The 22,099-nt window shown below is 35.3% G+C and overlaps 1 protein-coding gene across 1 annotated transcript; it reads right to left on the bottom strand.

Annotated features, from left to right (window-relative positions):
• Positions 1-1,626: 1,626 nt before the first annotated feature.
• Positions 1,627-21,270, bottom strand: LOC140789344 (ATP-dependent Clp protease proteolytic subunit-related protein 4, chloroplastic). Its single transcript, XM_073139009.1, has 7 exons — positions 20,914-21,270; positions 17,058-17,261; positions 5,113-5,168; positions 3,131-3,257; positions 2,933-3,010; positions 1,926-2,039; positions 1,627-1,849 (listed from the first exon to the last, which is right to left on the bottom strand). Exons 1-7 carry the CDS (start codon positions 21,169-21,171, stop codon positions 1,778-1,780), a joined length of 909 nt encoding a protein of 302 aa, XP_072995110.1. The 5' UTR covers positions 21,172-21,270; the 3' UTR covers positions 1,627-1,777.
• Positions 21,271-22,099: the final 829 nt, after the last annotated feature.

Here is a 22,099-nt window from a genome sequence, read left to right as displayed (position 1 = left end):
AGTCCAGAATCATTACGGATCGAATTAAACCGATTCGTAACAAAATTTCAATGCATATTACTTTAGAATAGTGATAATATCACTATTTAATCCAAAGTATTATATCTAATTAATGCACCTTAATCCACAACATAAGGATAGGGTACTCATAGCATTGATGGAGTGATACAAAGATGATTGTGGATACTCACGAGATTGTTTTTGTGGGTATAAAAGTTAGAACTACTTTTTATGAGTTATCAGTAAAATCTAAATATATCTGTTAAGCCGGGATAAGTACAAGGATTATAATGCACTATCTTAAGAGGACAAATAATCATGTGCAATAAAACATTAATTTATTTGATTATAATGATTTGAGAGTAAGATCTAATCCTCATTCATTTGAATTGTATTCATATCATAGGTTCAAGTGTCATCCATCTCTATGACCGATACAATGTTTTATTTATTTCTATTTTTGATGTTTTTGTTTCACTATTATTATTATAGGGTATTTTTTAAAATAATATAAAATAAAATATGCATAAAAAGGAGCTGTTTTTCTTGAAAATAAGTGTTGTAGAAATTTTATTGGAAATCCTTTAAAATGGAATAAATTTGTTTAAATAGAATTATACTAAGAGCAAATTTTATCTAACGTTCCTAATCCATTTGAATGCCCTTTAGAAAACAACTATTCTTTATTTTTTAAAAAAAAGACTTATTTGGTCCAAAATATGTCATTTTAAATGATTAATGTCTTATTACAAGAAAATGCCTATTTCAACCCTATCTTCATATAAGAGTAGTAATATTAATATTCTTTGATCTCCTATCTTCATATAAAATCATTGATTTGAAACTTTCTTTGAGTTGGTGATTAGTCATCAATTTCCTTAAAAATAGTCTTTGGGAACGTGATACTGTAGGCACTATATTTTAATTACTATCTTGAAGAAAGCTATATGCATCTTACGTTATCAACCCATAATTCTATTTTAATTCCACTCTACAAATTTTCTCAACACTACACCAGCTCGCGCTCGCCGTCGCGGGGTCCACGGCCAATGGGAAGCGCTCCACCGATAATTCATGACCGAAGTATTTTAATAGGATATTAGGAAAATTTACTCATAGTGGAGACTTGAAAGGATACTAGGAAAATTTACTCATAGTGGAGACCTTATAAAAAAAACTCTCTATCAATTGAAAATTATCCAGCTCCTATCGGGGCAATGAAAGGAGCTTCCCTTTCCCACTGCCCAGACGTCATTACGCCGTTCCTTACCCCTTGACGGCTTCGCCAAAAGAGGTGGACCGCCCATTCCCCAAATCTTCTCCTCCGACTCACTCGTAATCTCTCCTCTAAAATTTTGTGCATCTAGTGAGCTAGCCACCAGAGCTGGTGACCAATTTACAAGAGCAAATTACCTGCACACTGCTTTGCTTCTCTTGGGAAAATGAATATTTTGACTCTTTTAGACGGGGCCCTGTGCATCAGGACATCTGTAGAATTTGGTAAAGGGATATCTTGTGGACGCCTGTAAGTGCCCGAGGTATATTTCTACTGTTTTAGTATCACAAGGTGTCTATATATATGGAACTGATTGAGTAATATGTAAGAGCAAGAACAAGACAAGGAAGTTTGAATTTAAACATGATTTTAATAGAACTGATATGTCACAAATATTTTGATCAAATGTGACTAAAATGTGGAAAAGTTCCATAAACTTACTAATCTATCATAAAATACAGATCTAAAAGTAATAAATATATTCAGTTTGCCTACAGAAGTTTAAATAAGTTGAGCTCTTTTAAGGTCTGAAACAACACTACGATCTTCTCTGCCTCTTTCATTATACAGTACCTGCAGAGCATGAGGAGGTTAGCATAATTTTTCCCTTTCTTGGGACAGAAAACAGTTTTCTTTGACTGGAATGTACCTTATCAATGATGCCATATTCAACTGCTTCGCTAGGACTGAAGTACTTGGGACGTCTGATGTCTTCCTCAATCTGCTCAGGTGGTTTGCCAATATGCTTCGAGTAAAGGGCAACCTGAAAGGCAGAAAACCAAGTCAGTCTCATGAATGGAATGCAGTTCGAGCAAAGAACATGGAAAGCATAAAACCAAGTCAGTTTCATGAATGGAATGCAGCTCGAGCAAAGAACAACATGGAAAGCATAAAACCAAGTCAATTTCATGAATGCAATGTAGACATGAAAAGGTTTACCTACATTATTCCTCTAGTCATCTGATAGTTGTTTGTGACCCACGTTGTTGTTTCATGACGTTTTACACAGCATTTAAAGGTTGCAATAGCCCTCAATAAATTCACATGGCTGATTCAATGAGATCTAGATTTTCTTATATCACTAGAGAATATGTGCAATATGACTGAAAACAGGCTGCATTTATTGAGAATCACAAAAATAAAGCTGATAACATTTTTCCTTTTAAGCAGCATCACATTCAATCAGAATTTCAGGAAATATCAGCAAACATATCTTAGATAATAGGGGAGGAAAAACTATCACATACTTCTAAGATCCTGTGTTGTGAAATAATATTGGCTTGCATTTCTCTGTCATACAGAATAATTGGATATGCTCAAGCTAAATAAGTAGGTGTACAATAAGCAATTGTAACAATTAAAATCTACTGTCGTGACATGAATAATGCATGCTGTCTTTCATTTTAAAATAATATTGTAGGAGAAAGAGAGCTGCAAGTGAAAGCATGACTCTTAGAGAGGTTCATATTTCAAGTTTATGATGTGATCATCATTGCAGTCCATTTTTATTTATTTTATTCTGTCTTATCCATATAGAGGAATGGACTTGCACCACATTATTGTGAAATACATCCAAAGACACTGTTTGGAATCCGAAAAATAAGAAATCAACCATCCAAAGAGTTCCATTTTATAACAGTGGAAAAGAAGACATACCAATTCCGCCTTCACATTTTTAATTTCTTTCCTTGCAATTTCAACATCTGTCGCCTGACCTTGAAACCTAGCAATTGGCTGCAGATGAAAAAAATGAAAATTAAGCTCCTTTATTGTCATACTTCGATGCAATCTCACACTATGCACAATATGTTTAAATTATATAACAGATTGCAAACTATGCACACAAAGTAAAACCTGTTTCATCATTATTGTTGATGATGGGAGCGCAGCACGGTTGCCTTCAGCACCAGCAGCTAATAGTAGCGCAGCTTCTCCCCATGCATTGCCAACACAAAGTGTGAAAATAGGTGGTTTGACATACCTAAATTTTGCAGGAAATACATCAGTTTTCCTTGATATAAAAGCTTGGACATTACTCTGCATAGGGTTGGATCAAAAGCATGGCCCATCGCCAAGTTGAGAACAGCATTGGAAGCAATGGAAAAAGACTATATAAGGGCATATGATGAATATAGAGGTATTAAACGACATGATTTTTTAATAGTTTGTTTATAGAGGCATGAAATTTGAGAATGAAAACAACCAAGACTAAAGAAAAAAAAACCAACAGAAGCAAAAGCATATAAATGACACTACTAAACACTCCTTATCTGAACAGTAAAAGTAATCACATGCCTGGTTCAAATAAGAACAATTTCTTCACTTGTCTAAAATACAATTAGACCTTCAATTCAACAGTTCTGAAAGGATTATGTAATCCTAACCATAGACACATCAGTATAGATGGCGTCTCTAATGCCATGAGTGACTTTTCTGGTGAATGTGTACAAAGTTTACCACTTTATACGGAAAACAACAAGAGCTCTGCATTAAAAGTCAGAGAACCTTACTTCTACTTCAGGAAAATAGCAAAATCCTTTTACTCATCATACATTTAAATAATAAAGAACATTTCAGTCTTTAATTCTCTTTTCTCTTGTAGTTAGTAGGTAACCAAGAAGAGACAAATCAAGTCTTAAATGTATGGTCTGGTTGGAATCATATGCTCTCTTATATAGATTAGCTCTCAATCCAGCACTTAGCATGAAGCAGCATGTTAATTAAATTACAAATTTAAGGAAAGACCATATGAATCCAAGAAGACAAACAAAAATGTGAATCAGGACAATTACTTTACAATATAATTGATATATCTATTCTCTAAAGTCCTATGAACTCGAAGAAGAAGAAAGAAAATCATGTAATGCATTAAATTCTAAGTGCCTCCTTTTCTTTCATTGTTGCTCATGTTCTTGACCATGAATCCCCAATACCTATCAGAAACAGAATGTGGCATGGAAACGTGCATAAGTTATCTGTTTCGGACATTGAGAAGATATTTGAAACGGATTATTCAAGCATTTATGGATATATTTATAGTGCATTATTCTTTCTCTTCCATCAGGCCAGAAAAAATAAAAATGAATTCAGCTTCAGCAGTTTTATTGTTTCACGCTATATTCTTGTTTCATTAGCACCAATTGAAACTACAAATTCCACAGTTGCGAATAATGTCAAGTAAATAAATACACAGATGAATGAGTCAACAACATGAACACTATATTCTTCATGTGTAGATAATATCGATAGCAAACTATGTTACCATGGTGTACTTTAGATGCTCTTTATCGAGGAAAATAGAATATACCAGTCTGCATTTGCAAAGCAGTCAATTACATAGCATAGATTTTCACTGAGGCATTAAATTAGGAATAGTTAACCAATGCCGAAGTTCACCCAGCACAAAATATCATTGGAACTAAATGAACAACTTGGTTCTTATCAGCATTCATAATTCTCTTATTTATTTGGACAAGTATTCATTATTTTGAATGGAAGAGATCAATTGAAATATGTTAGCATATAGAACACATATATCAAAATGACTAAATCATTTGGAGCACAAATTAATTACACCAAACACATAAGCAGAGCTCTCTACTTTCTAGCTGTCCCTTCCTCTTATAGAGAGATAACCAACCTGCACTGCTTGAAAATTTATAAAAATTTGGGCCTTTATATCTTTTAAGCCAGGAAACATTATTTTTTCCTAAAAGCAAATGTTAACTATTTGTCCAGTCAGACAAAGTACACTAAATATTTGCAATATCAAAGTGATAAGATAGAAGAAAAGTTACATTCACTGAAAGAATCCAGTAATAAGTATATAATAAAACCTCATAACATCATAGATTGCGAAAGCCTCCGTCTCATAGCCCAATTTCTCACCTCCCTGAGGGTGGAGAAAACATCAACATCATAAATAGCAGTAATAAATTCTAGAAGAAAAGGACAAAGAATTAAGGATAACTTAACCATACACTATGCAGAGTGAAGCATTGCAGTATTCACATATGACACTGAACACTAAATGTGACGTCCAACAGAAATCATGGGTGCTTCAGTCTGTTATCCATTTATAACCACAATTGCTTAAGATTGTTCAGTGATTTCCAAAATCTTTAAATTGTAACCACCCTGGCTCCTTTAACAGACTTATAAAAATAAAAGAAGCATGATCTATCTATAGTTTTTTATTTTCCTTCTACTCAGAAGGTTTCCAATAAATTACAGGGATGATCTAGGTTCATCAGAATTAAGTATCAACTGTAAAATTTTGAAAACAAGGAGCCCAAGGTTAAGACATCAAAGCAGCAGAGATTTGGAATATATTAATTTCTAAATATTGGATAGAAGCTAATTATTAATGCAGTTATAGGTTTGGCATGGGTCTCAAGCCAAAAGACACACAGGTCAACAATGCACAATTTCTATACACTGAAAAATTATAGGACTCCAAATATATGATATGACTGGTAAAAATGAAAGAACGGTAGAAGAGGGCAAGACATTAAAAAGATCTCTTTCTGATAATCCTTTAAATTATTACCAGTTTGAAGAAATTAAAAGCCAAACTTGCTAAAGCTAATTGTGTCAAATCCTTACCTAAGAAGCATGGACATAGATGAGGGACATGGATACGACATAATATGAACATGAAGATACAACAAATCTTGAAAAAAATAAGACACAACATGTTTAGAACATGAGAAAATAAATAAATTAAAGCATTATATATATAATAAATTTGAAGAAATATTTTTCTAACTTATAATATAAATACATAACATGCCAAACTATTCATGAGAGAAAAAAAAGTATGCACAATACCACAAAGATATCACAACAAGTCAAATGATAATGCTAATATATGACAATACAATTCAATATTATGAGAATAAATTACTAACTACCATTATTTAACTATAGTTTGGAGGTGTAGCTCCATCTTCCACAAGGTTTCGTGGATCAACTCAACCACGCTAGAGATAAAAGATCATTGTTTGGTCCTAATAGAATTCACGCTTATAAGGATAAGATCTGATGCGATGTTTTAACCATGGACGTGGGTCAAGTTATCCTTAAAAGACTTTGGCTATTTGATAATAATGTTCATATTTATGATCATTCAAATATCTATATATTTGAACACAAGGGTAAGAAGATCAAAATTCTTCCCTCACAGCCTAGAAATGGCAATGTTGAAAAGAAGTTTAATTTCATCCAGCCTGATAGTAAAATCAGCTTGATTAGTGCTCGAAACATTGAGCATGAGATGAGTAAAGGAACTCCTATTCTGCTTCTTGCTGCTCGAGATAACCTGAATGAGCCTAATGAATTGATTCATCTTGAGGTCACTCCCGTGATTAAGGAATTCTCGGATGTTTTCCTAAGGATCTCCCGGATAAATTACCACCAATGTGAGACATCCAGGATTCTTTGATCTCATCCCGAGTGCATCTCTTCCTAACTTGCCTTATTACTGACTTACTCCAACTGGACACACTGAACTTAAACAGCAAGTTGACGAGCTATTGAGAAAAGATTTTTTGATGGAAAGCCTAAGCCCTTGCGCGGTTCTTACATTGTTAACGTCGAAAAAATATAGAATTTGATGCATGTGTATCGATAGTCGCACCATTAATTGAATAACGGTAAAATACCATTTTCCCATTCCTCACTTGGATAACATGCTAGATATGATGGTAGGATCCATAATCTTTTCAAAGATAGATTTAAAAAATGGCTATCACCAAATTTGCATGTGCCCTAGCGATGAATGGAAGACTGCGTTTTAAACGAAAGATAAGTTATATGAATGGATGGTCATGCCTTTTGGCTTGACTAATGTTCCGAGTACTTTTATGAGAATGATGACTCAAGTATTACGACCCTTTATGGGTTTAATTTTAGTCGTATACTTTGATAACATCCTTATCTACAATTGATCTCAGGAGCAACACATAGATCATCTTCGTCAAGTCAACGTTGTTTTGAGGAAAAAGCAATTGTATGCAAACTCTAAGAAATGTACCTTTTTGACAAATAAAGTTGTTTTCTTGAGTTTCATTGTTTCGTCCGAAAGAATCTCTACTGACCCTGATAAGGTCAAAGTTATTAATGAATGGCTTGAGCCCCGTACTATAAGAGATGTAAGAAGTTTTCATGGGCTCGCTATCTTCTATCGTCAGTTCATTAGAGGGTTTAGTACCATTATGGCCCCAATAACAAAATGCCTCAAGAAGAATGAATTTGAGTGGTCAACGATTGCCACCAAAGCTTTTCCCAAAATCAAGAGAAAAATGGTAGGAGCTCACTCCCCGATTTTACTAAAGTTTTTGAAGTCGCATGTGATGCTTCTAGAATTGGTATAGGTGGAATCTTGAGCCAAGAAGATTATCTGATTGCCTACTTTAGTGAGAAACTGAATGAAACCAAGCAGCGGTATACCACTTATGATAAGAAATTCATGTTGTGGTTCAATCTTTTTCGTCACTGGAGGCATTATTTGCTCCCACAAGAATTCCTAATCTTTTCTAACTATGAGACTCTTCATTACATTAACTCCTAGAAGAAGCTTAACGTTAGACATGACAAATGGTTTGAATTTCTCCAAGATTATACGTAGACCTTGCAACAAAAATCTAGAGCGAAGAACAAAATTGCCGATGCACAGAGTTGTTGCATGATCTTTCTTTAAAAAATAAATGCGGAAGTAATAGGTTTTGATAAAATCAAAACTGGATATGAATCGTGTCTGAATTTTCATGAAATTTACAATTTGTTAAGCAACCGAATGACTCGAGAAATAGATGGTTTCATCTTGTAGGATGGCTATATAATTACTTGTTGTAGTTTCCTTCCTTCAGCACCAACGAGTGGTAGCAACACAAGCGTGGTGTTGGCGGCAATGTTTGGGGCAGTTGCCGGCGGTGGGGAGGCCGAAAGGATTGCGATAGATGCTGGAGGCAGCACTGAGCAATGGAATGACTCGAAAAATAGATAGTTTCATCTTGCATGATGGTTATCTATTTAAATCTCGACAATTATGCATTTCCAGCACTTCGTTAAGGGAGTTTTTAATTTGGGAATTGCATGTTGGAGATCTAGCAGGACATTTTGGGCATGCAAAAACTATTGAAGCTACAAAATATCAATTTTTCTGGCCAAGCCTTAAGAAAGATGTTATGAGACTTAATAGTAGATGCCCACATGTCAACTCACTAAGCAACGAAAGCAAAATACGGGATTGTACACACATTTACCTGTTCCTAACTATCCTTGGCAGGATATTAGTATAGACTTTGTACTTTGACTTCCAAAAACTACTCGAAAGCATGATTCCATTTTTGTAGTAGTAGATTGATTTTCCAAAATAGCCCACCTTTTACCTTGTTCTCAAACTTTTGATGCCTTTCAAGTTGCGAAACTGTATTTTGATTAAATCGTTAAACTACACGGGCTCCCAAAAACTATTGTGTCAGATAGGGATGTGAAATTCACTAGCTATTTTTGGAAAACCCTATGGCATAAAATGGGAACCATAGTGTGGACACCACTATTCGTCACATTTATTTCCGTAGACACAAGAGGGCTGCACCCGTGGCCCTTTAGTTTAACAAGGATTTTGACTAGCTTTATAGGGCTATTCTCGTCTTTTTGTTTTTTGCTTTGTTTTGCCTATATAAAGGCTTGTAATCCTCTTTTATTGGGTAATAAATATTTTGAGAGTTTTCATATATTGAGTGCTTGTTGGTGGATTCTAACGTCGGTGGATTCTAACACCCCAGTTGGTGGATTCTCCAGGTTTGGTTATTTTTTTCCTACTTGTTCTCAAATCTACAATCCAGAAGTTGTTCTGCATCAAACCAAGCTTCAGTATTTAACTACATTCCACCCACAAACTGACAGGCAAATTGAAGTAATAAATAGAAGTTTAGGGAACCTACTAAGGACTCTTGTCGGCGAAAATCTAAGGAATTAGAATCAAAAACTATTAACCGCTAAATTTGCATATACTAATTTTGTTAATAGTCAATAGGTCTAAGTCCAATTGATTTAGTTTATAGTTATAAACCTAGACAATCTAAAAATCTCATTCCTATGACACATTATCATAGGTTGTCAGAGTTTGCATCTGCATTCACATCACATATTCATAACTTGCATAAAAAAATTAGTAATAGAATTGCTCAAAATAATGCCAATTATAAAATTCGAGCTGATCTAAGAAGGAAATTCAAGGAATTTAATGTTGGAGACTATGATAGTCCGGATACGTCCAGAACAGTTCCCTCCTAGAACTATCAAAAAGTTGCATGCACGAAGTGTTGAACCTTCTAAATTTCTTAGGAAAATCAATGATAATGCTTATGTTCTAAATCTACAAAATGATCTCGGCATCAATTCTACTTCTAATATTGAGGATCTAGTAGCTTATAAAGATCCAGATTTTATCCCAAATAACTCACTAGCTAGTGAGCGTACCAATTAACCTATTTATGAGTCTCTTTACCTCCACTTTCCAACATGCCACTCAACACAGCAGACAGAATTGATAAAATTTTAGATGATGAGATTATTTCAACTAGATGTGGAACCCAACGGTATCTAGTACATTGGAAAGGACGACTAACATCTGATGACACATGGCTTGATCGCCATGATTTAGAGAGGCATCATCTTGATATTTTAGAGTAGTATAAGAGCAGCACATTCGACAGAGTCAGTTCTCTCCCACCCGGGGAGAATAATGCGAACATCACTGATAGGCACGATGGCGTGTGTACTAGTGTAGGAGGCGCCGACAGTTGATGATCTCCCCTATAGGGATATGGTTATGATCAATTTTCTATTTTTATTTATTTAGGGTGTCTTTTGTTTATTTCTTATTTAAGGTGTCTTTTGCTTATTTCCTATTTAAGGTGTTTTTTGCTTATTTTCATTATAGCTCTATATATAGACCAGTTTTATTTTCTTTTGAGGTTAATGAAGATTATTTGACTTGACTCCTTAGAGAAAATTGGTGTGAAACCCCATTCCTTTTCTCCCTTTATTTCTCCCTTCGTCTCGTTCTCTCTACCACGTTTTGCATTACTAAAACAACAAATTTTATTTTAAAACTTGGGAAAAAGTTTTAACAATTCTTTAGCCATCGATGTGTGATGTTGGAGCTTATAACTTTGATTCCAACTAATATAGGATAGGTAGAACCTTGAATCAGCAAAGAAGGGCTCAGGACAGCAACTAGAACTTAATAGTGCTGTTTTGATGTATTTCCTAATGGACAGTAAAGTCTGAAAATGGCTAGGTTTAGACATCAAGAGACTGAAAATCTGCACTGTACAGAACTGTTTCACAACTATTTGCAAATTTTCTGCAGATGGGACCAAGAAAGTAAGCTACAATATGGCTTTAAGACTAAAATCTGATCTCTGACTCATTTGAAATTATGGAAGTCTCGGAGGAAATTAAACAGATATTAGAAGTGCTCAGCTGCATGTGTAGGTTGCCATTGATGGAGTGTCTAGGAATGCAGTGTTTCATGTTCTGTCCTTTGAGCAGAGAAATGTGGGTTTTAGGAGTTCAGTTGTGGAGGACGTGTTTTAAAGATTAAAATATAGAGAATAGAGTCCAAAATAAATGGTAGAGGCATAACGTCTAGGTTCAAGGTTTTGGTGATCTAGATATAGAATGAAGTTTAAGGTTTAAAAAAGGCCTTTCTTATGAGGTGACTGCAAGAAATAACAGTAAATAGAAGAAAAGAAAAGGAGAAGAGAAGACAAAGTGAGGAAAAGAAGTACTGGTAGCTACCAAACTCACTCTAGCTCGTAGGAGTTGTGCTAGAGATTTGCCTCACATCAATTGATGCATCACGTGAAGGAGAAGAATAAGAAGAGTGCTCTTTTTTATTTCATGAATTGACCCTGTCTTTAATAAGCACTAGATGAGAACTCTTTAGCTAACCTAAATGCATAAATTGGTTCAGCCAAGAGAGACCTACCCTATTTCAGTACCATCCAAACACAAAGATAGGATAATACTTAAGAATAACTCAAATAATGATTGAAAAATAGAACATGAGCCAAATTAACTTAATTCTAGGTAGAATTGACTCAAATATGATATTAAGACCAATAAACTCTATGATTTGACATTTGTGTCGGCCCGTATGGTCAATGTCTTGGGATTGTTATTACTTTACACCAAAGTGGCTACAAAATGGTCACGAAAGAGTTAAATCTTTTCCATATATTTTAATACAAAGTTTGTGGTCTATCCCATACCTACAAACATATAAATATATATGTAACACCCTTAAAAGAAAAACAGAGGCACACATGTATAGGCAATATGAAAGGGCTCAACCCACAGAAATCTCGCCACAATCATGAGGGAGATAGATCAACAATCCAAAACCTAGGTCCCTCACGTGTTCAAACCCTTTGTCGCCCTTCTAGTTCTCACTATCCCTTTGCCCGTTGTTTCCATATTCTCCCCACTTTTTTATGTTTATGTTTTCCCCTCCACCGAGGTGTCCGATGTATCATGTTCACCGTCGGAGCATCGTTGGAGCAAACCAACCTTCCGTCCGAACCACCGGTCAGTAATCTCTCCCCATTAAATTTAATTTCATTTTAGTTTCTTAGATAGTTGTAAATTACCATTTTTGTGATTTGTCTATCCGAGAAATCTATTGGCCGACGCTCTTGGTTCAGTGTCGTGCTAGTCCGAGAAGCTTCACTTCTCATCCCATGGGTACCCTTGATGGGGTGTCCAAGTTTTCGGGAATGCTACACCATGTATCCTCCCACCACCACCACCATCGAGTTTCCGACTCGCCTCCAACCATCGCCATCATCTTCGATCATGTCTTTCTACTACGCCACATTTCTCTCTTCGCGAGGAATTGTTTAATACCATTTAGGAAGACCCTCATGTTTCGGTTGTCCATATGGGTTATCTACTTGGCCGCCAACCAAGGAGAATGGCTCACCTAGCCTCAGTGGCCCCTACTAAGAGTACCTTAAATCAAAGCATTCATTTTGACTCCTATTTGTTGGAATCATACCAACCTCCCTTGTCTCTACAGAGTTTTTGGCATTTTTGTTATACCTTGGTTCTTCTCTAGGAAGAAGAGGAGGAACACAATAGCCTATGGACCCAACCCACACCTAGTTGTTTAGACTGCGGGTAGGCTTGCAGCCCACTCTACCCCCCATTGGGTTTTGTGTGGGCCGCTAGGTGGCCCACAGCCCACTTAACATAATAATTTTTTCTTTGTTAATTGTTTCTCTTTTAATTTTTAGAATTATATATTTATTTAGTAGATAATATATTAACACAATAAATATTAATTATTAGGAAATTGTAGGGTATGATTTTATTATAATTATTGCAGTGACACTTTAATTAATATCATTGATTAAAGAAACTGTATTAATAATAACTACTTACGATAATGGTGCAGATCAATATTATTAATTAGGACTTAGACAAATAATTATAAGACTTCTATCGGACCTAATCGATCTTGAGATGCAAGATGAGCCCGACATTTGAGGAGAGTTTGTCGCAGCCCGAAAATATTGTCAAGCAAGTGAATCCTCTATAGTTTAAAAGTAGTGTACTCATATTGTGATTATGTTAGTATTCTGGTACTGTAGAAATATTTTGACATTTATATTCATGTATCTTTTTTGTTAGTATTATGCATTAGTATTTTTATGATGATAGAATACGTGTTTTATACATTATGTCCCTTAGTTATTTTGATCGTGCCCTACATGATGTTAGGCACTAAATCACTTGCACTTATTGCAAAATAATTAGTTCAGGTTAACAACAGAGTGTATATATATAGTATTTATAAATAATTGGTCTACACTTGAAATCGTTAGTCCTAGGAGCATGGTTCCAAATTTCAGCCATTACTCGATTCGTATCGGAACAGAATCAGCCGAGGTTTGCCCTTTTGAAATGGTCGGATCCGACCCAGAGACATCAATTATTTGATGCCCTCTATCTCTTCTCTCTCTCGTTTCTCTCTCTCTCTCCCTCCTGATCAGCGACGCTCGATGCAAATCCTGATGACCTCGACATCCTTCGATCAAGATTTGGCGATCTCGACGTTCGGCGACATCGAGTTAGTATTTTTTTTTCTTTTCTTCTCTAATAGGTTACGGAACGATCCCTTCAAGATCTAGATTGATTGCAGGAAGCAGTCCGCGCAACCAAGGAAAAATATTCACCAAATATTCTCCCGTAGTTAGAAAATTATGAAACCAAGGTTGATCGATCCGTAACTTCCTAATCTACGTTTTTCGTATTTACGCCATTCACAGATTCAAACTGCAACTGGGACAAAAATACACTAGAGTGGGGGTGATGGTGGTGGTGATGGGTGGAGTGGATGATAGGGTTATGGATAATAATGGAGATGAGGGTGGATGGTTGATGTAGTTTAGGAGATGGAGACGAATGGGGAGAAGTAGCCGAGATCCCAAGAAGGAGGGAGGATTCGACATACGTGAAAGGTTAGAAGATAGATGAGACTTTGCCAACGGTAGAGGTGGCTGGTTGGTGAAGAGGGAGGAAGGAGGTTAGAATAGAGAGATTAGAGAGAGGATAGAGAAGGATAGAAACCAATATTCATTCATCATAATTATTTTGGCTGCCATCCACACCTTTATAGAGGCTAGCCAACAAGCCAAAATAATAATTATTAACCCTAATTCTAATAGACTCCCACCGATCGCGTTTGAACGGAGTTGACCGCGTTCGAACGCACAAAAGACATTCTCTGTGGATGCGAACTGATGCAGGCGTTCGCACGCGAACATTCAAACGCGCTCGACAGCTTTCGAATGCATTTTTCGCGTTCTCTATTTTTGCGAACTGATACAGGCGTTCACAAATGCATTCGAACACGCCCCCTTCCGCGTTCAAACACGACCTACAGAAAGTTTATTTTTCTAAAATTAAATAACTAATGCAATAAAAAAAGACTCTGGCAAGGTGTCTTATTCTCTCACCCTCTTTCCGATGCCCATCTCTCTTGTTTTTCTGTCTACCCTCTCTCTAACTCCGATGAGCCCCCTCTCTACTCTTTTTCTCTTTCTTCTCTCTACTTATCTCTCTCCCTCTTGTAGTCTCTAACAGAGAGCAAGATAGAGAGACAACAGAGAGAGTGGAGAGTGAGTGAGAGGGAGGAAAAGATTGAGAGGGAGGGAAAGAGGGGAGAAATAGAAAGGAAAGAGAGAAGAAATGAGAAAAAAGGTTAGAGTAAAAATTGGCTTGCGACAATAAGAGAGAGGGAGGAAGAGAGAGAAAGAGAGGTAAAGAGGAGGGGGAAGAGAAGAAATGAAATACCAAAATCAGAAAAAATAATATTTGCCTCGCGGCTGTAAGAGAGGAAGAGAAAGAGAAAGGAGAGAGAGAAGAAAGGAACAACAAAATAGAAAAAAGAATTTGCCTAGGCAGTGATAGAAAGAAGGAAAAAGATGGGAGAGAGAAGACAAAATTAGAAAAAACAATTTTTGCCTTGCTAGTGATAGAAAGAGGAAAAGATAAAGGTGAGCCAACTCAGTTTTTATCAAAGTTCTAAGTAAATTAATATTTTTTTTTTAGTTTTTAAGCTTCATAAGTGAATAAAAATTTTCTTGTCAATTTTCTAAATTTTTAGAAATTTTCCTGAATTTTTAAATAATGTTTAGAATTTTACTTAATTAAAAAAGTATGATTCTATGATTCGATACAAGCAGCCGATACAGCTGATATGTATTATTTTTTCAAATGGGTAACGGTTGATACGTATTGTTTCTTCAGATGGCTCATGTCAAATCAAGATACCAAGTTTTCAAATCTTGCCTAAGAAAACAACTACATAAACTGTATATCGAGTTTGAGCAAATAGAAGTGTGGAGGTCAAACACTTGATGATCCTGAAAATGATAATTATGAGATAGGATATATGGCTCGAGCGGTATCCGATGACATAGAATTAGGATATTTTTTCCAAGCGGGGGCTCGTGATCTTGTGTATAGTGCGATGATTAGTGAGATAAGTATGAACTGATGACCGGAGTCCTTTGTATGATGGTCATAGATAATTGGTCATATACAATATTACTAGACATGTACAGACGACATTACCACTAGATTGCTATCCTTTTTCCTTGTGTGATGCTCTAGAGGAGTATGTGATATTATTTTGTGGGATGCTCTAGGAGAGCAGGTGACGTTATAATCTTGAAGCTATATAAGCATATGACATGATGCATTATTTACCTTTCATTTTGTTGTTAATTAATATAGACTATTGTTAATATTCTTATGAGCATGTGGTAATAAATATTGTTAGTTGTTACCATTTTAGGATGATATATTTTTGTTGCATTATAGAGATGTACACTGCTTTTAGATTATAGAGATGTATATAATAATTGCTGAACTTTATGCTCACCACCTTTTAGCAGAATATGTATTTTAGTTAGTAAATGACATCAAGGTCATGGATGAGCAAATGAAGATTTCAATTTAGTTTCTTTTATTTACATATGATTGGATTAGTTATGTACTTATGTTGCCTCTTTATGGGTATTTTTCGTTATTAGTTATGGTATGAATATGTATTCTAGAGGCTTATCGCAACCTATGGTACTTTTGGATTTACTTTAGTTAGTTTATTTTTTACTTCTTATCTTGGATATTATATGAAAATATTAACCAACGGGTCATGTGAGCACCTCGAGAATACTTTCCATGTGAGGAGCTTGTGTATTTGGTAGTTGGTATTTCAATATATGTGTTTGTATGTAAAGTTGGACTAGAAACTTATGATTAAAACTGTCAAAAGAGTTTTAACACTTTCCCAAACATTGAATACACCTAGGGATCCAAAAAGAAAAATCATCAAAGATGAGAAAAAGTAAGGTTACTTTCTCTATCTACAAGTTGCAACAATTGTTTTATAATCCCAAAGCACAACCAAGGGACATAAAAGTGCTGAAACTTTGTTAAATATTTTACATAAAGTATATAGACCAACTCCAGCCTCCATATATGTATAGGTGTAATATAGATAACACTCAGCTGGATTTAAACACTACTTCAAGTTAGTGCTTGCCCCCATAACCTTTTGACTACAAGACAATTAATAAAGCATATAATTTTCACATACAATTTAATCGGCCAAAAGAGCAATTATAGATGTGCCCAGTGTACCTAATATATCCTTCCTTTGTAGGTGATCTCTTTGGACTAATATAAATTATCAAAGAAGTTTCCCCAACGACTGACTCATTAGATATATCATGCATGAGTGTCTAAACAAGAAGACAATATACAAAGAATCATGGTGCAACCATCCTATCATTCGATTCAGCTTGTTTTATAGTCAAAATGAAAAAAAGCACATTGCAATGTTGCTTTTGTCTCAGAAGTACCACTTGTTTTATAGTTTTGAAGGCACTTAGTATGCACCTCATAGCGTTCCGAAAGGAGCCTTCTTTAAGTATACTGTATCACTGGACAGAGGAAATTACAAAAACTAACAAGTTATTATCATAGTGACCTCAATTTCCTCAATTTTTTGAGACTTGAATGTTACTTTTCTTTGTATATTGTGAAAGAAACTACATTTAAACCCCCCCACCCCGCCCCGGAAAAGACTACATTATAGAAAATCAAGGTGCTTCATAATACTTCCACTGTTTGTGCCAGCATACTGTCAATATAAACTTTTTGAAAGTGTAATGTACTAGAAGTGAAAAAGACTGACCTTTGTTGTACCAGTGGAGTTTATGTACAGGTAAATGGGCTTTTCGGCATCTTCATATTGAAGATAAAGAAACTCAGCTAGCATCAACTCTGTCACTGATGGGACAAGGGACATACCCAAGTACACAATTCTATTTTTATATAGATAGGAAGCTAAATCTGGAGGTGGTTGCTCCCATGCATTTCCTCTCAAAAAGGGGATAACCTGTTGAGAAATAATTAAATGTCAGTTTCATTAATGACTCCTAATATGAAGTCGCATGATTCATCCACAGCAGATGACCCACTGATCCAGAGAAAATGTGCAGTCTGTTATAGAACTATAATACATCAGAGCTAGTGTTTCTACGAATTCCAGATGACCTTGTATCAGCAATAGTTCAATACACGATAGTGAGTTGACTTCAATGACATACTCAAGAAAATCCACTTTACGGTGCATTAAATGTCCTCCATGTTAACCAAGGACGAATTAGAAACTGCCATGCTCAGTGATGGCTGGCTTGATCAAATATTGGGCAAGAATGTACAGAAATCCATATTTTTGCAGAAAGATGGAGAGGAAAACAGATAAGAAAGTAGAGAGAGCACAAGATAAGTGGTATACATAATTTCAAAACTATTTTTACTTATCATCACATCTTTAATTCCATTCATCAGCCCAGACATTATGAGTGTGTATATATTTGACGTGACCCCTAGAAAGAAAACTTTTAAGTCCAAACACAACTTAGAAGCCAAACCAGGTATTAATTGGATAGTCCTAGAAGTTCTTTTTCTTGGAACTTAAGCTTATTGAGATAGGTGTGGATCATATATTTAACCATGGCAAATTTCTCAGAAAATAAGAAATTAAAACTTTCAGTAATAGTTTAAATCCTACAATTAGGGGTGAAAACGGGTCGGATTAACTCCAACCCGACCCGCTATCCGATCCGATTCGGATCGGATCGGATTCGGATAAAAAATTTCTATCCGATTCGGATACGGATTCGGATTCGGATATGGATAGAATTTTTGAAAAAAATTCAGATACGGATTCGGATATTGGTCGGATATATTTTTTGGATTCGGATACGGATATCGGATATCCGTTTACCCGCATATTTTTTTAAATGATTTATAGTTTTTAGTTTGCTTATCTAAATAGTAAATATTAATATTGTTACTAATAATACGTTATATATTATTTATAGAGATTAATTTCTCTAATTTTATAAATTTGACATACAAAAAAATTATTTGTCGTAAAACTCCTAATAATTTTGTGTTAATTATATCTTAATAAAATATTATAATTATTTTAAATTCAATCAATATCCGTTTAAGATCTGATCCTCTATCCGAAAACTATCCGTATCCGTTTAGTTAGAATATGGTTTTAAATTTTGCTATCCGTCTAATATCCGTATCCGAACTAAAAATATGGATCCGAATATTGGTTGAGTACTATCCGATCCGTTTTCACTCCTACTTACAATGCATATAAATCAGCCAATAATTTCTACATCTAATTAGAACCACTAGTTCATAATATACAATGAAATTATTATCATACTCAGATGAGAACAAAAGCTGAAAAAATCAACCTAGTGAATATTTTTAATCGAAAAGTTAATTTACTTGAACTATTCAATATGCTTCTAAAATGCTTCAGATAGCAGAAAAAAATGACTTAGATGACTAAACCAAGTTCTATGATGAACAATCCAACTCTCGTATGGACTCCACTAAGATGTTACCACTGAATACATGACTAAATGATTGAATTTTTGACATATTACCTATCTTTATTCAAAAAGAAAATTATCAACAAGTTCTTTAAAACAAGGTCAGGCAAGTTTTGAAAGCAATCCACACACAAAATGTCTGTTTAGCATTACAAGTGGAGATTTGGATTGTTTTCTTTTCCTTATTGGAGATCGTCTCCTATATGAATCTTTCCAATTGAAACGCCTGACAAACCACTAACAAAGCAGGCATGCTAATTTCAAATGTGGCACCATTAGATTGGATAGCTTAAATCTCATTGAAAATAAATAAATGATGTTCACATGATCTTTTGGAACAAGATGCACTAACAAAGGTATATTTTGGACATGTGCTAGACCACTTGAAGATGATTATCATTTGGTTGAAGAGATGATCCTGCGTCATGTTGTTAAACAAGTTCCACTTGAAATGATTGTCATCAACTTATGTTTCGACTCCATTAAAAAATGAAACATTTCGATCAGGTTCAGTTCTAGTTTCATTGCGTCAGTTTTGGACTTCTTTGGATAAATAGTCTTCTTTATCTTATTTTTCAATGCATTACATAAGATCTAATAGCATGTATGTAATGAGGTTGACATTTGGTTAGGTAAAAGTTGAATTCAAGTCAAATCCAACTCGGAATCTAAAAATATAATTAAAAGAACACTATTATTAGGGCTGTTTGGGTTGGACACCAGTTTCAGATGTAATTTCAGATATGATAGGACCAAAATGCGAAATGTGTCGGTGAAGTGCCTTGGCAAACCATGTTTTGAACAAGGCTAGGAAGAATGAACACTTCAAATAGCATGTCGTGCCCGTGTCAGACATTTGCTGAACATCAACACTCATTGGACTCTTCCAGGCACTGTCAAGACACGTTTGGACACGATATATCATATGTTGCAGAAATTAATAATAGAAATCATCTGCTGCAGAATCTCCTGCATATGCTGCAGAAATGTAATACACAAAAATCACAAGTTAATGCATCCAAGAAAGTTAATGTTAGTGCAGATTAGTGCAAAAATCACAGATTTGCCTATTCCGTCCATCGTAGCAGTAATTTCAATCTTACAACCTATAAATGCAATATGCAAAAGGAAATAATGTTAATTATTTCCATTTGTAATATTGACTTGTATTGTCATGTATTAGCGTTTAACTTGTTAAGATATCTTTGGAGTATTGTGCACACTCTGATTTTCTCGCATGAATAGATTATGCATTTTTGTGTATTAAAATTATAAGTTAGCAAAATATTTCTTTAGATGTATCAATAATATATATATATAATGTTTTTATTTATCTATTTTGTCATGTTTAGCATATCACATGTCCGTATCATACTGTATCCATGTTCATGCTTTTTTGGAATGAGGGCAGGTAAAGACTGCTTGTGCCATTGTATTCTTAGAAGGAAATCTCATCATAACAAATTAACAAATTATTAAAGACAATGCGAAAACAAGTTAACAAAGACAGCAGAGAAAAGAATGTTCTGATGAGGAATCAATGAGGAGCCTAGTCTTGATATAGAACTGATAGATAATCACCAGGCAAGCGACCTAATATGAGTCAGGGATCTTATAGGAGTACCTTTAAATCCTCAAAATCACTTCATCCACAAAATATGTTTCCTGTCATGCTTATAATTAGTGTATATATTGAAGGAAAAGGCCTCTTAAGTTCTTGCTAGAAAGATATCAAGTGTTACAAGTCCTTTTTGTTATACCATTGTTAAGAGGTCTCAACTACTGCACACACTTGTTCCATTTGTATGGCAATCATCATCTACTCAATATTTGACAATTAAATCTAAAAGATAGTCAGTTGATATAGCAACATCTATCATCTAACTAGACTTGTCCTTTGTCCAATAAGGCTAAATTTTCATATCTTAGACTGTCTTGGCAAGATTATGGACAAACAAAGTAGACACTCTTAAATAGAAAAAAAAAGAATAATCAACAACAAATACCTAAAACCTCAAAGTAACTAAAAATAATAATTTTTGGCTCAATTATCTCAGAAGAAATCTCGAAAATTTCAATCCGACGACATCAGAGAAAATGCACAGACGCCTAATATGGTAAGATTACCATGGTTACGACACCCCTCTTTCCTCCACGACCAACCGAAGACGGCCTTAGCGAGGGAATCTTCATCCTCTGACCACAGAAGTCGCCATGGATGCTTCCTCCGACGGAAGGAGCGACGAAGCCGCTGCAAAGAGAAGAAGAAGAAGAGCTCGAGGCAGCCTTCGCTCTGGCTCTGCTGCTCGTCGAGAGATAGGGAGAAGGGGAGAGGGCCCGCGCCTCCATCGAGAAACGCGAGGGAGAGAAGAAGGCTACCTCCATGGCTGAAACACACACACAGGATGAAGAGTGAAGGGATTTGGTTAGATTTGCGGCCCAGAGAGCTAAAGGAGAACGGCGCTTGGTTGGGCATAGTCTGGTGCGGTGGTTAACAGGTTTGTTGCGCTAGCTAAGTGGTCAAACTTTTCGGATTTTTACATGATTGCCACTTAGAACTTTAAAAAAGCTAGTGTTAAATATATTTTACACCCTATATTTATGCTCATATCACTTTAGCCTTAGGTTCATTACTTTATGGAAACAATATTATCTCTGGTGCCATTATTCCAACTTCTGCAGCTATTGGGTTGCATTTTTACCCAATATGGGAAGCAGCATATGTTGATGAGTGGTTATACAATGGTGGTCCTTATGAACTAATTGTTCTACACTTCTTACTTGGTGTAGCTTGTTACATGGGTCCTGAGTGGGAACTTAGTTTTTGGGTATCCGTCCTTGAATTGCTATTGCATATTCAACTCCTGTTGCATCTGCTACCGTAGTTTTCTTGATCTACCCTATTGGTCAAGGAAGTTGATCAGAGATTTCTATATGAAAAATATGAATCGGAGTTTGAAGAAGGGGAAAGAGCCATCGACCCGCAACAGATAGAGGCAGATTTATTCAATCACATAATTTGGGCTCCTAGAATATGGCGCCTTTGCAGCACTCTATTTGATTGTATCGAAAAGCCCACTGAATTGGGATTTGCCTATTGGGTATGAACTTTTAAAAGTTTCAAATTAGTCCTCGTATTTATGACTAAGATAAGACCATTAGTTTCTATGTCCAAATTAACAAAACGCGCCCAAAAAAATTTTAAAAATTGAATGGTGGGCTGAATTCTCTCTATTTTAATTTTTTATAAACAAAAATATCAATTCCCTCATATATAAGCAATTCTTTCTCTTCAAAGAATACCTACATGTTT

This window comes from Typha latifolia, chromosome 5, assembly GCF_019914945.1.
Source record: "Typha latifolia isolate L0001 chromosome 5, TyphaL0001v2, whole genome shotgun sequence".
NCBI classification, from domain to species: Eukaryota; Viridiplantae; Streptophyta; class Magnoliopsida; order Poales; family Typhaceae; genus Typha; species Typha latifolia.
Note: the sequence above shows the minus strand (reverse complement) of the source record. Positions and strands in the feature narration are given on the sequence as shown.

Coding starts and splice junctions, on each gene's coding strand:
- LOC140789344 (XM_073139009.1), bottom strand. CDS start 21,171: ATGGAGGTAGCCTTCTTCTCTCCCTCGCGTTTCTCGATGGAGGCGCGG. Junction 17,262..20,913: donor AGAGGGGTGTCGTAACCATG/GTAATCTTACCA, acceptor ATTTCTCAACAG/GTTATCCCCTTTTTGAGAGG. Junction 5,169..17,057: donor ACTCCACTGGTACAACAAAG/GTCAGTCTTTTT, acceptor CTCCACCCTCAG/GGAGGTGAGAAATTGGGCTA.